Source organism: Diabrotica virgifera, chromosome 10, assembly GCF_917563875.1.
Source record: "Diabrotica virgifera virgifera chromosome 10, PGI_DIABVI_V3a".
NCBI classification, from domain to species: domain Eukaryota; kingdom Metazoa; phylum Arthropoda; class Insecta; order Coleoptera; family Chrysomelidae; genus Diabrotica; species Diabrotica virgifera.
This window is the reverse complement of record NC_065452.1, coordinates 12,866,562-12,880,729: the sequence shown is the minus strand read 5'-3', so window position 1 is coordinate 12,880,729 and position 14,168 is coordinate 12,866,562. Positions and strand designations below refer to the sequence as shown.

Below are 14,168 nucleotides of genomic sequence, written 5' to 3'. Positions count from 1 at the left end.
TAACTTTGTAAAAAACCTGGATAACAACAAATCTTTATATTTTTGTGATGGGGAAATTAAGAAGATTTCGAATATAAAATAAAATATAGGGTGTTCCATTTAAAAAAAAAACAAAAGTTTGGTCTGCCACTATGTTATCGAACACCCTGTAACATTCTAACTAATTTTGTAATGTGAAGTTCAAAGTTGGTTACAATTTTTGTTATTAACTTTTATTGCTATATATTACTATAGCGGATCTACTAAGCTTTATCACACTAATCAATCACCCCGATTTTGTATTTACCTGTACAGGTGTGCTGCGCAGTAATGAACGCAACCTGTATCAGCAGCCAGATGGCCGGTACGGTGTTGAGGAAGCATAGGGACCAATATATTAAAGAATCAGCTGTCTGAAAATACTTTCTCGAAAACGGAAGTTGAATACTTTCTTAGACCATTATTGATTATTATTTTATGTGAAACAAAAATAATTTAAACTTTTATTTTTTAGTTTCCATGATAACACATTATTTTAACGGTCATGTACTAATATAAACCACTCTGCACCTTAAATTTATGAATATTTCCATTAGTATGTAAAGTAACTATTTGTCCCTAGAACTACGTAACTCAGCCAGGTTATTATCCACGGCATAATTTGTACAACGCTCAAACTCAGCCGCAAAGGTACACCTACGATGCCCGCCGTAACATCAGAGGTCACTATCCATACCACGAGAACCGCTATTACGGCCAGTTTAGACCTGGAGCGCCTCATAATCCAGGAGACCCATACACAGTGCGTTTAAGAGTTGGCGAACGGGAGTATCCGGGACAAGGGTACACAGTACAGGCTGCCCGACACGATGCTGCGTCCAAGGCCATCGAACATATTAAACAACTAGGTGAACTTACATATTATGAAATTACTAATTTTTTTAGTTTTCATTATTTACTAAAAGCTTTTTCGAATCAATCAGAAGGGCACCGTTCTAACAAAATTAGTTGAACCCACTGTTTCTAAACAAGTAAAGGAAAGGTTGCTGGTGTGAGTTTATCTTAACGGAATATTAGGGAAAAATCCAAAAAAACTCACAATTTTTTTATAAATAATGTTGTTATAAGAAAAAAGACCAAGTTTTCAATCTAATAGCACATAAAATAATATTAAAATTATTACTCTACATCCCACCAGATTGAAAACAATGGGAACCTTCTCTGGTTACACCTCCGAGGCTTTTAAAATTTGCAAGCCATAACGGATGTTGAGACTAAAGAAGATGAGGAAATTTTACAATTTATAATTCACGTCCCATCTGCTCAGCGCGGTAAAGTTCCAACGAGAATGGTTCCCTTCGTACTCCAATCAGAGTAAACATGTAAATCAAAATTGAATAACCATTTTCAATTTCGTTGCAACACGAAACTACAGCCGCATCATATTCTAGTCCAATCAGAGAGTGCAGCAAGCACCTCTACCGGCTTCGAAACTTATTAGTCTCTCATTAGAAGGCACAAAGTAAAAGTTTTCCTCCAACACCAAATTGTTCTATATGGTCCACATATTGTTCAGTATAAAGTTACACCATTTTGAGCGTCGAGATTTGGAGGGAGGGTATTGGAGAAATCGGTAAATTAGTAGTTTTTTACGTTTTTCGTCAATATTACTAAACGTAAGCGGTTTAGCGCGAACAATATTTTATACAAAAATGTTCTACATTAAATTTGAAACGAAAAAGGTCCGATGCATAATTGTTCTAAAATCAACGGTTCCGGAGTTATGGAGGGTGTAAAGAGGAGCTTTTCCAATTTTTTTACATTTTTTGGGCAAATTATAAAATTATTACTAGGGAAAATAACTTTTTTAACAGGATTGTGTTTTCTAAATATAATTTTCTATTTCAATGGCCGGTGGTATGTTACTGATAAGCCCTTGAAGGAACGTCAACCTCACCACCTTCAAGAGGCCTAGGCTATATAAATCTAAGAAACCCACTCTGAACTTTCTGTGGACAATGTCGCATGAATATCTTTCCAACAGTAAAATTTTCGTTTCAAATTTAATGTTGAACATTTTTGTATAGAATATTGTTCACGCTAAACCGCTTACGTTTAGAAATATTGACGAAAAACGTTAAAACTACTAATTTACCGACTTCTCCCCCCTCTCTCTCCTCCCAAACGCGACGCTCAAAATGGTGTACCTTTTTACTGAACAATATGTGGACCAAATAGAACAATTTGGTGTTGGAGGACAACTTTTATCTTGGATGACGGGGTTACGCCTTTTTGGGGCCAATAATACTGTACTACCTCCGTAACTTTGGAGCCGTTAGTTTTAGGAGGATTATGCATAGGAACTTTTTTGTTTAAAATTTAATGTAGAACATTTTTGTATAGAACATTGTTCACGCTAAACCGCATAGTTTTAGAAATATTGACTAAACACGTAAAAATCTACCAATTTGCCGATTTCTCCTCCCACCTCTCCACCCCTCCCCCCCCCCCAAACCCGACGCTCAAAATGGTGTAACTTTTGACTGAACAATATGGGGACCATATACACTGGCGGGCGAAAAATTTAGCTCACTAGATGAATTATATATACACTTTGATGCCTCGAATTTCCTAAACCTGTTTTCCGATTTAAGTGATTTTTTAGTATCTTATAGCTTTATTATTTAAGAATCTCAATGTGTTAATATTGTTGCGAGACATGTAAATCTCACTTAATACGGGGTGTAACAATCATATTGTGTTTTTCCTTAAAGTTTGGAACACTCTGTGGAATATTATATCATAGATAAAATATTGAAATTAAGACTCAATTGTAGCCTTATTAGTCTTTCTTAACATTTTCTTTTTTGATTCATTTGCTTATGTTGGACAATAAAAAAGTTAAGTAATTTAACAACTAGCCATGTTCTTCGTTAATACAGGGTGTTTCTAAATATGTGCGACAGACTTTATGGGGTAATTCTGCATAAAAAATAATGACTATTTTATAAACATATGTCCACAAATGCTTCGTTTCCGAGATACGGGATGTTAAATTTTTTCTTACAAACTGACAGTTTATTTGTTGCTCTAAAACCGGTTGAGATATACAAATGAAATTTGGTAGGTTTTAACAGGTAGTTATTGCGAATTTTTGACATACAATTAAGAATTTTATATTCACCATTGGCGTGCATACGCGTATTGGCGTATCTAAAATATTTATACCCGTATGCACGCCAATGGTGAAAATAAAATTCTTATTTGTATGGCAAAAAATGCGCAATAGCTACCTCTTAAAACCTACCAAATTTCATTTGCATATCTCAACTAGTTTTAGAGCAACAAATAAACTGTCAGTTTGTAAGAAAAAATTCAACATCCCGTATCTCGAAAACTAAGCATTTGTGGACATATGTTTATCAAGCAAACAGTCATTATTTTTTCATGCAGAATTACCCCATAAAGTTTGTCGCACTTATTTAGAAACACCCTGTATTGATAAAGAACAGGGCTAGTTGTTAAAGTACCTAACTTTTTTATTATCTAACATAAAAAAATGAATAAAAAAAGAAAATGTTAAGAAAGCCTAAGGCTATAATTGAGTTTTAATTTCAATATTTTATCTACCCTATAATATTCCAGAGAGTGTTCCGAACTTTAAAGAAAAAACACAGTATGATTGTGACACCCAGTATAATATGATGTTTACCTGTCAAGCAACCATGTTAATACATTGATATTCTTAAATAATAAAGCTATAAGATACTAAAAAAATCACTCAAATCGAACAACAGGTTTAGGAAATTCGAGGCATCAAAGTGTATAATTCATCTAGTGACCTAAATTTTTTGCCCGCCAGTGTAGAACAATTTGGTGCTGAAGGATAACTTTCACTTTGGATGTCTGGGTTTGGGTCTAGTTATACTATACTAAATATAGAGAACATAAATGACTGGTCACTGTAAAAAATAATGGTATAGCCATATAAGCAGAATGGGAAAAGGAAGACTGGTAAAGATAACACGAGACCGATCACCAAACGGCCGAAGGGGTATAGGAAGGCCAAGGAAGAGATGGAGTGACAACCTGGATATCTAATGAGGAGGCATCCGAAGATTGAACAGGTGCGAGCCTATTAAGGAAGCAGGAAGAAGAAGAAGATGAACGTCGCTTCTAGGACATCAGCTGTTCCATCGAGAAGCTTCTAGGCTATTTAGAGTTGGAACCGTTACTTGAGGCCGGTCGAAATTAACTCTGGTTACAAGATAAAATAATATAACATCATTATTTAAACAAAATTGTGAGTTTTTCATTTTGCCTCAATTTTCTATATCTAAACATTTTACAATTCTCTAAACTGAGCAACTTTTGAGAAAACCCTAATTTGAAGTTTTTAGATTGTACAAATTTTAATTGATCACAGGTACTTCGGACCAAAGTGATGGGGATATATCTCCTGATGTTACTCAGCAGATATCGAATGACTCTGCTCAGGGAAGCCTATCTGACATTAATTCAGATCTGAAGTCTCCTATTTCACTGGTATATGAGATTGCTTTGAAGAGAAATTTGAACGTTCATTTTGAGGTTCTAAGCGAGAAGGTAAGTGAATGATTGTAACATCCGGTTCCCTATTTACACCCATGTAATTTTATAGATGTTGTAAAAAGGTATTTTGTAGGGGCCTCCACATATGAAAGTATTTATAACACAATGCTGTGTGGGCTCCTTCATAGCCGAGGGCGAAGGAAACGGAAAGAAAATCTCAAAGAAAAGAGCTGCCGAGAAGATGCTGGAGCAACTTTCGAAGCTTCCACCGCTTCCAAACGTCACGAATATAGCTCAGCTGAAAAAGAAACGTGTTACAAACAAGAAGAAGACACGTAACTTGATCAAAGTTAATACAGACCGATCTACGGAAGTGGTTGAAGAAATTAATCCAATATCGAGATTAATTCAGATCCAACAAGCCAACAAGGAAAGAGAACCAGTGTATACAGTTTTGGAAGAGCGTGGTGCACCAAGACGTCGTGAATTTGTCATCGAAGCTTCCGTTGCTGGCCATTCCTGCACTGGCGTGGGGCCCAACAAAAAGGTAAGTAATTTCTCATCTATCTTTGATTGATCTGGCTCTGCCAGATTTTGAGTTGTTTATAGCATGTTGGACTTCAGATTTGAATATTATTGGATCTTCCTCGCTATCAATTTTTGTTGGTTCCGTTCTTGTGCCCATGAAATGATCTTCAATATACACTAATCACAAAAAGTATCGCATAATTTTTGAAACAGAAAAAAGTTTAAATATAAGTTTTAATTTTTAGCAGAATGTAATAATACTCGTCTATCGTCTCCTTTAGGTGTCTACAAACCCATAACATTTTAAGTTAACCCTTAACTACAGACATCCCAATATTACCACGTAACTACAGATCCCCGGTATTTTTTACATGTCATTTTAAAATAGAGTCAAAATATAAAGTTAATAATAAAAAACAAAAAAAATATGCATTATGTGTTTTTCTGGAGTCTCTAGATATGGGAAAAATGGTAAAATAAGTGATTATAATAATACATTACAAGATTTTTAAAGAATAATCTGTTAAACGAGAATTTTGGTGACATTTTTGGTCTATTGAAATAAACGGCCATAAATGCTATGGACAAAAATTTAGACCTTTTTTTTAACAAATAAACGTAACATAGAATGACAAAGGAAACATAAAATAGCATTTACGAACATTTTTACATCCACGAGAAAAAATCTGCAAGGTGTAAAATTATCACAGATTTAAATGGCAATTCCATTTTTGCTAAGTGGCCTCAAAATTTTTATCTACAAATTTAACCTTCATTGAAGGTCCAGGATGACTTCCACAGTCCATTTCTTTACTTTTTTTCCTAACAACACAAAAAAATAATATAAACATTTCAGATTTACAAATATAAACTTACGTGCATAGAAATCGGCCCACTTAAAAATTTGGTCATTTTTGATGTCTCATATGTCCTAAACCTGTTGGCCGATTTAAGTGATTTTTTGAACATGTTATAGCCTGATTCTTTAATAATACCACTGTAATAATATTCTTGCTAAACAGGTAAATTTTCATTATATACCGGGTGTACCAATCAAACTGTGTTTTTTTCTCAAAGTTTGCATCACCCTGTGGAATATTCTAGCATTTATAAAATACTGAAATTAAAACCCAACTCTAGCATCAGGTTTTCTTAACATTCTGCTTTTTGATTCATTCGTTTATGTTGGATAATATAAAAGTTAGATACTTTAACAACCAGACATATTCTTTATCAATACTCGGTGTTTTTAAATAAGTGCGACAAATTTTAAGGGGTAATTCTGCAAGAAAAAATAATGACAGTTGGCTTTATAAACGTATGTCCGCAAATGTTTCGTTTCCTAGATACGGGAGGTTGAATTTTTTCTTACAAACTGACGATTTATTTATTGAAAAAGACTAAGTTTTCACTCTAATGGCATATAAAACAACATAATGTTACTCTACATCCCACCAGACTGAAAACAATGGGAACCTTCTCTGGTTACACCTCCGGGGCTTCTACAATTTGCAAGCCATACGGATGCTGAGACCAAGGAAGATGAGGGAATTTTACAATTTATAATCCACGTCCCATCTGCTCAGCGCGGTAAAGTTCCATCGAGAATGGTTCTCTTCGTACTCCAATCAGAGTAAACCTGTAAATCAAAAATGAATAACCATTTTCAATTTCGTTGCAAAACGAAAATTAGTCCATTCTTTCACGGTTTTTGCTCTAAATTTTAAAGAACCGCTTGGATTGACATGAAATTTGGCATACGCATAGCTTACATGTCAAAGATAAAAAGTGATATTGTGCCGACGTGTGCTTTTGCCCTGGGGGTGACTTTCACCCCCTCTTGGGGGTGAAAAAATATATGTCCAAAACAACTCCGGAAATGGGTAAACTGACTAATTTTAAGTAACTATTGTTCTATAGAGCTTTTTCGCCAAGTCAACACTTTTCGAGTTATTTGCGAATGAATATGTTCATTTTTCAACAAAATAACCACATTTTTAGACGGTTTTTCGCAAATAACTCAAAAAGTAAGTATTTTGTCGAAAAAACCGTTCTTAGCAAAAATATAGCCTATAAAAAAGTAAAAAAAAAATGGTGTACGCATTAGGTCTCTGGATCTCGTAGAAACAGAGTTATAGCCAGTGAAATATAGATTCATATTCACCAAATTTCAAATAGAATATTTCGACGTGAAATATCCAAAAAATTAAGCACTTTTTGGGGAAAACCCATTTTAACTTTTTTAAAAGTTTCTAGCATTAAATTTAAGCAAGTTACGCTCAAAATAAAGTTGGTCCCTTTTTTTTGCAAAAAAAAAAATCGGGAAGACCACCCCCTAATTAGCAACTTAAATGAAATTAATCGTTGCCGCTCCATAAATTATTTTACTTATATTGTGTTTATATGATCTGTAAGTTTCATCGATTCAAAGTGTTTATTTTTGAAAAAATTTGGTTTCAAAGTAAAATTTTTAAAAATTTAAATTTTGAAAAATATGCTTTTTTTCAAAATAACTTAAAAATTGTTAGAGATACCAAAAGTCTCGAAATACAAAAAAAGTCAGATTTGCTTTTCTGAATATCATGTATTTTTTGTGATTTTCTGTTAGACAAAAATTGATCAAGATTTGGTGTTTCTAAATTTGCATACATTCGTGATCAGTGACTCGTTCAACCCCTTTTAACTACAGCCGTTTCAATAATAAGGACTTTAAACCGATGAAACTTACAGATCATATAAACAATATATACACGAGTCAAGAAACTTGTGAAGTCGTTACGATTAAGTTCATTTAAGATACTAATTAGGGGGTGATTTTCTCGATTTTTTTACCAAAACCAAAAGGGACTAACTTTATTTTGAGCGTAACTTCTTTAATTTTGATGCTAGAAATTTTTTTTATAAAACAAAAATGAAGCTTTTTTTAAACACTTTAAATAAGTTTAAATGAGTTTTCCCCGAAATGTGCTTCATTTTTGGTTATTTCACGTTAAAGTATTCCACTTGGAATTTGACGAATATGAACCTATATTTCATTAGCTATAACTCTGCTTCTACTAAATAAAAAAACGTGATATATTCACTATTTTTTTAAATTTTTTATAGGCTATATTTTTGCTAAGAATGCTTTTTCGACAAAACACTTACAATTTGAGTTATTTGCGAAAAAACGTCTAAAAGCGTGGTTATTTTGTTAAAAAAATGAACATATTCACTGCCAAATAACTCGAAAAGTATTGACTTGGTGAAAAAACTCTATAGAACAAAAGTTACTTTAAATTAGCCAGTTTACCCATTTCCTGACTTTGTTTGGATGAATATTTTTTAACCCCCAAGAGGGGGTGAAAACCACCCCCAGGGCAAAAGCACATATCGGCACCATATCACTTTTTTTCTTTGACTTGTTAGCTGTGTGTATGCCAAACTTCATGTCAATCCAAGCGGTTCTTTAAAATTTAAAGGTTTTGCAATATTTTACCGTTAATGAATGGACTAAATACAGCCGCATCATATTCTAGTCCAATCAGAGAGTACAGGAAGCACCTCTACCAGTTTCGAAACTTATTAGTCTCTCATCAGGAGGCACATATGCTGCTCTCTCTGATCCAACCAAAACAGACTCCGGCGTGCAGTCACGGATTGCAAGCATTGCGGAGAGCAGCATATGTGCCTCCTGATGAGAGAATAATAAGTTTCGAAACCGGTAGAGGTGCTTGCTGCACTCTCTGATTGAACTATAATAATGATGCGGCTGTATTTTCGTTTTGCAACGAAATTGAAAATGGTTATTCATTTTTTATTTACATGTTTACTCTGATTGGAGTACGAAGGGAACCATTCTCGATGGAACTTTACCGCGCTGAGCAGATGGGACGTGAATGATAAATTGTAAAATTCCCTCATCTTCCTTAGTCTCAGCATCCGTATGGCTTGCAAATTGTAGAAGCCTCGGAGGTGTAAGCACAGAAGGTTCCCATTGTTTTCAGTCTGGTGGGATGTAGAGTAACATTATGTTGTTTTATATGCCATTAGAGTGAAATCTTAGTCTTTTGCTAGCAGTTGCCGCTAGGGCATCTATGCCATTTCGTTCGTTGCAATCCGGGACTGCACGCTGGGGTGTATTTTGGTTGGATCAGAGAGAGCAGCATATGTGCCTCCTGATGAGAGACTAATAAGTTTCGAAACGGGTAGAGGTGCTTGCTGCACTCTCTGATTGGACTAGAATATGATGCGGCTGTATTTTCGTTTTGCAACGAAATTGAAAATGGTTATTCATTTTTGATTTATTTATTGCTTTAAGACCAGTTGATATATGCCATAAAATGTGGTAGGTTTTAAGAGCTAGTTATTGCGGAATTTTTGACATAAAATTAAGAATTTTATATTCACCATTAACGTGCATACGGGTAATATGATCGGTCATATTACACGTATGCGCGCTAATGGTGAATAATAAATTCTTAATTGTATGTCAAAAATGTGCAATAACTACGTCTTAAAACCCAACAAATTTCATTGGCATATCTCAACCGGTTTTAAAGCAATAAAATAAATCGTCAGTTTGTAAGAAAAATTCAACATCCCTTATCTCACAAACGAAACATTTGCGGACATACGTTTATAAAGCCAACCGTCATTATTTTTTCATGCAGAATTATCCCTTAAAGTTTGTCGCACTTATTTAGAAACACCGTATATTGATGAAGAACATGACTAGTTGTTAAAGTACCTAACTTTTTTATTATCCAACATAAACGAATGATTCAAAAAACAGAATGTTCAGAAAACCTGAGGATAGTTGGGTTCTAGTTTCAGTATTTTATAGATGGCAGAATATTCCACAGGGTGATGCGAACTTTGAGAAAAAAACACAGTTTGATTGGTACATCCGGTATACAATGAAAATTTACCTGTTTAACAACAATATTATTACAGTGGTATTGTTAAAGAATCAGGCTATAACATGTTCAAAAAATCACTTAAATCGCCCAACAGGTTTAGGAAATATGAAACATCAAAAATGGCCAAATTTTTAAGTGGGCCGATTTCTATGCACGTAAGTTTAGTACTCATATAAAAATACTTACTTAAAACAGACATCCGGTAATTTTTACCGGTTAAGATTTTTGATGTGTGCTAGAAAAGAAAATATTGACAATACACAATACACGCTTTGACTAGCATTGTTATACAAACTTCCCGAGAGGTACAGAGACACATGAACTTGTAAGTTGTGAGGTTACCACGAAATCCACATTTTGGGAATGCCCGCCGGTAAAAAATACCGGATCTCTGTAGTTAAGGATTAAAGCGTGTTTTTTTTCAAAAAAAAAAAACAGTAAACGAAACGTTGTTTGAAAAAATTTGATCTGTGCACTATGTTTGTTTTCAATGATGAGGTACTTTCGTACAAGAAATGAGTAATACCGGGTGTCCACTTATATTTTCCCCCATTTTAACTGCCTATAACTTCTAAACGGTTCAAGATAGAAATATGCGGTTTTCGCTGAAATGTTTTATTTTAGTAAAAGTTTTGTCTGAATGGATTTAATTTTTTATATCGCTTTCAAATACGAAATAAAAAATGGCGGATTTTTTAAAAAACGTTGATGACTTTTTTTTAGTGGAACACCCAGTATATTTTTTTGTAAATTGAAAGAAAGGTCATTCACCTATCCAGCGATATAAAGTTTTTCAAAATCGGTTGTCAAATCACTGGGTAATTAATTTTTAAAATGAGGGGTGCAACGTGGATATCACATACCTAAATAACATAACTGGGCAAAATGATACTATATTATGTGATTTCCACATTGCATCTCTAATTAATTGCTCAGTCATTTGGCAACCGATTTTAAAAAATTTTATATCGCTGGATAGGTAAATGACCGTTTTTTCAAGTAACAAAAAAATATACTGGGTGTTTTAATAAAAAAAGTCATCAACGTTTTTTTTTTTCAAAAATCCGCCATTTTTTATTTAAAAGCGATATAAAAAATGGTCATTTACCTAAAAACTTAAAAAAACTGTCATTTATCTATCCCGCGATATAAAATTTTTTAAAATCAGTTGCAAAATGACTGAGAAATTAATTTTTAAAATGAGAGATGCAATGTGTGAAATCACATCACTTCCTTAGTTATGTTATTTAGGTATGTGATATCCACGTTGCACCTCTCATTTTAAAAATTAATTACTCAGTGATTTGACAACCGATTTTGAAAAACTTTATATCGCTAGATAGGTGAATGACCTTTCTTTCAATTTACAAAAGAATATACAGGGTGTTCTATTTAAAAAAAGTCAACAAAGTTCTTTTCAAAAATCCGCCATTTTTTATTTCGTATTTGAAAGCGATATAAAAAATTCCATCCATTCATACAAAACTTTTACTAAAATAAAACATTTCAGTGAAAACCGCATATTTCTATCTTGAGCCGTTTAGAAGTTATAGGCAGTTAAAATGGGGGAAAATATAAGTGGACACCCGGTATAACGTCAGAACAAGCAGCCGAAATTGTAGTTTTAATTGGGGATGGACGATCGCAGCAATATCTTGCTGATGTTATGGGAATTCACCAATCCAGCGTTTCAAGAGCTTTAAGAAGGTATAGAGAAAGTGGAGGATACACAAGAAGACCAGTTTCAGGACTTCCCGGGTGCACGAACCCCGCAGATGAACGTTATTTACATCTGCAGACTTTGCGTACACATCATGTTACAGCTAGACAACTTCGAAATTATCTATCCACAGCCCATGGCCCGTAATATTCGGTTCGTAAAGTGCCAATTCGGTTAGAAACAGACTAAGGGAATTTGAAATCAGAGCCAGAATGCCTGCTACTGCTCCACTGTTAACGAGTGCACACCGTATAGCAAAATCTGCAGATGTAAATATAGAATAGAATAGAAATATGCTTTATTATCACTGAAAATTTTTACAATTTTATGACAAAGCTTACATACAGTCAAAAGAAAAATAATATCAACAACAAATAACTACAATTTAAAAAAAATAGATAAATCGTCAATATACAGTAAATAAGATATAAAACCAAAGACAAAAACAATTAATTGCAAAATTTATATACATTGCAAATTGAACATACTTACAACAAATAAAATACAACATTAGGAATTGACAGTTTAAGCTACTGCGTATGAAACCCAATTTTCTTAGTTATTCATTAAGAAATTCTTCTATTGAATAATATGGTTTTTCAGATAGATAGGCTTTTGTCAGTTTACGGAATTTTGGGAAAGATGTTGCAGATTTAAGTTGTAAAGGCAGATGGTTGTAAAGTTTTTTTTCGGAATATAATATAGATTTCTTTACTAACTCAGTGCATGGGATCGGTAAATAAATATCAAAGATTGAATTTCTGGTGGAGTAAAGATAATTGGGCCGTGCTGGAAAGGCATGACGGTGTTTACGAATTAAACAAACCGTTTCTAGAATATATAAAGATGCAAGTGTTAAAATTTCGTGATTCCTGAAGTAACTTCTGCAATGTGTAGATCTTCTGAGGCCAAACAGATACCTTATTGCTCTTTTTTGCAATTTAAAAATAACATCAAATTGAGCAGCTGTACTAGAACCCCAAAAAGGAAGACCATATCGAAGATGAGACTCGAATAACGAAAAATATGTTATTTTAGAAGATGCTAAATTGAGTTCCCTTGAGACAGATCGTATTGCATAGCAAGCTGAGGCGAGTTTCTTACTTAACGAATCGATATGAAGGGACAATTTGAGGTTGCCGTCTAAAAAAATACCAAGAAATTTTACAGAATCAACGGTACTGATCTGGCTGTTATTAAGAGGCAAAGGTTGAAGAGCTCCTTTATAGGATAATGCTACTGTTTTATCTACATTAAAAGATAGTAAATTAGAGTCCGACCAGGTCTTTATCGTCAGTAGATCCGAAGTTATAGTTTCATGAAGAGATGCTATAGTTGAGTTGCTCCAAGTGATACTGGTATCATCAGCAAAAAGAAAAATTTTCCCATCGATTTTTAAATTAGTGATGTCATTTATAAAGATAAGGAACAGAAGAGGACCCAATACTGAACCTTGCGGTACTCCACATACAATGCTTTTGAGACTAGAGTCGGTATCATTTGCTCTAACTAGTCGTGATTTACACAATCAAAAGCTTTGGCATAGTCACAGAAAACAGTGGCAGTATAAAGATTATTGTTTAGTGCTTGATAAACCTCATGTAGTACAGAAAACATGGCATCAGTGGTACATTTATTAGTTAAAGCCGAATTGATTTTGAGATAAAATGTTGTTATCAACGATAAAGGACATATAAGTCGAGTTTTAATGAGTCTCTCAATAATTTTGGAGAGTGCCGGTAGTAAGGCAATAGGTCTATAGTTGCAGGCATTAGATTTTTCGCGGTATATAATTGTGGTATATTTTTCTACAAAAAAAAAGGCTCGTTGACTTCAAGCCAGTGCTCTGTAACCGCAACTATCTGGGGAAATCCTAATTCCTCCAGAAACAAAAATAATTCATCAGTTTTATTCCTTATAGAACGAATATTAATCAGATCCATGCATATCGTTCATCTGCTGGGCTTGGGCACCTGGGACTTCCTGGAACATCCTCCACTTTCTCTATACCTTCTTAAAGCTCTTGAAACGCTGGATTGGTGGATTCCCATAACATCAGCAAAATATTGCTGCGATCGTCCATCTTCAATTAAACCTACAATTTGGGCTGCTTGTTCTGACGTTATATTACTCATTTTTTGTAAGAACGCACCTCCTCGTTGAAAACTTAAGCAGACATAGTGCACAGATCAAATTCTCGAACACAAATGTCCACAATAAATATTCCCCTTTACTCCAGAGAAATAAGCAAGAAATATACCATGATCGGGACACTCAAATATCCAGATAGCTGACTACTTTTTTAGTTATTGTAGACCTATAGGAAGAAAACCTAAAGTTGGATTTATAGTTTGACGTAGCGTAGACGTAGACACAACGGAGACGCACTGGAAAAGATCAACACCGAATTTTGTGAACTCGTGTTTATAAATGAACGCAAGCGCCTGACGGAACGTAAGAGAAACGTAACGGAACGGAAGAGTTGGCCA

General features: G+C 34.2%; 1 protein-coding gene across 2 annotated transcripts in view; it reads left to right on the top strand.

The window, feature by feature from the left end:
• LOC114329549 (double-stranded RNA-binding protein Staufen homolog 2) overlaps positions 1–14,168 on the top strand; it is a 132,933-nt gene that overhangs the window by 94,149 nt on the left and 24,616 nt on the right. For both annotated transcript variants that reach the window (XM_028278695.2, XM_028278694.2), the window contains exons 5-7: positions 602–887; positions 4,406–4,584; positions 4,664–5,077. In XM_028278695.2, the coding sequence (XP_028134496.1) occupies positions 602–887; positions 4,406–4,584; positions 4,664–5,077 (879 nt within the window). The remainder of the gene's footprint in view (positions 1–601; positions 888–4,405; positions 4,585–4,663; positions 5,078–14,168) is intronic.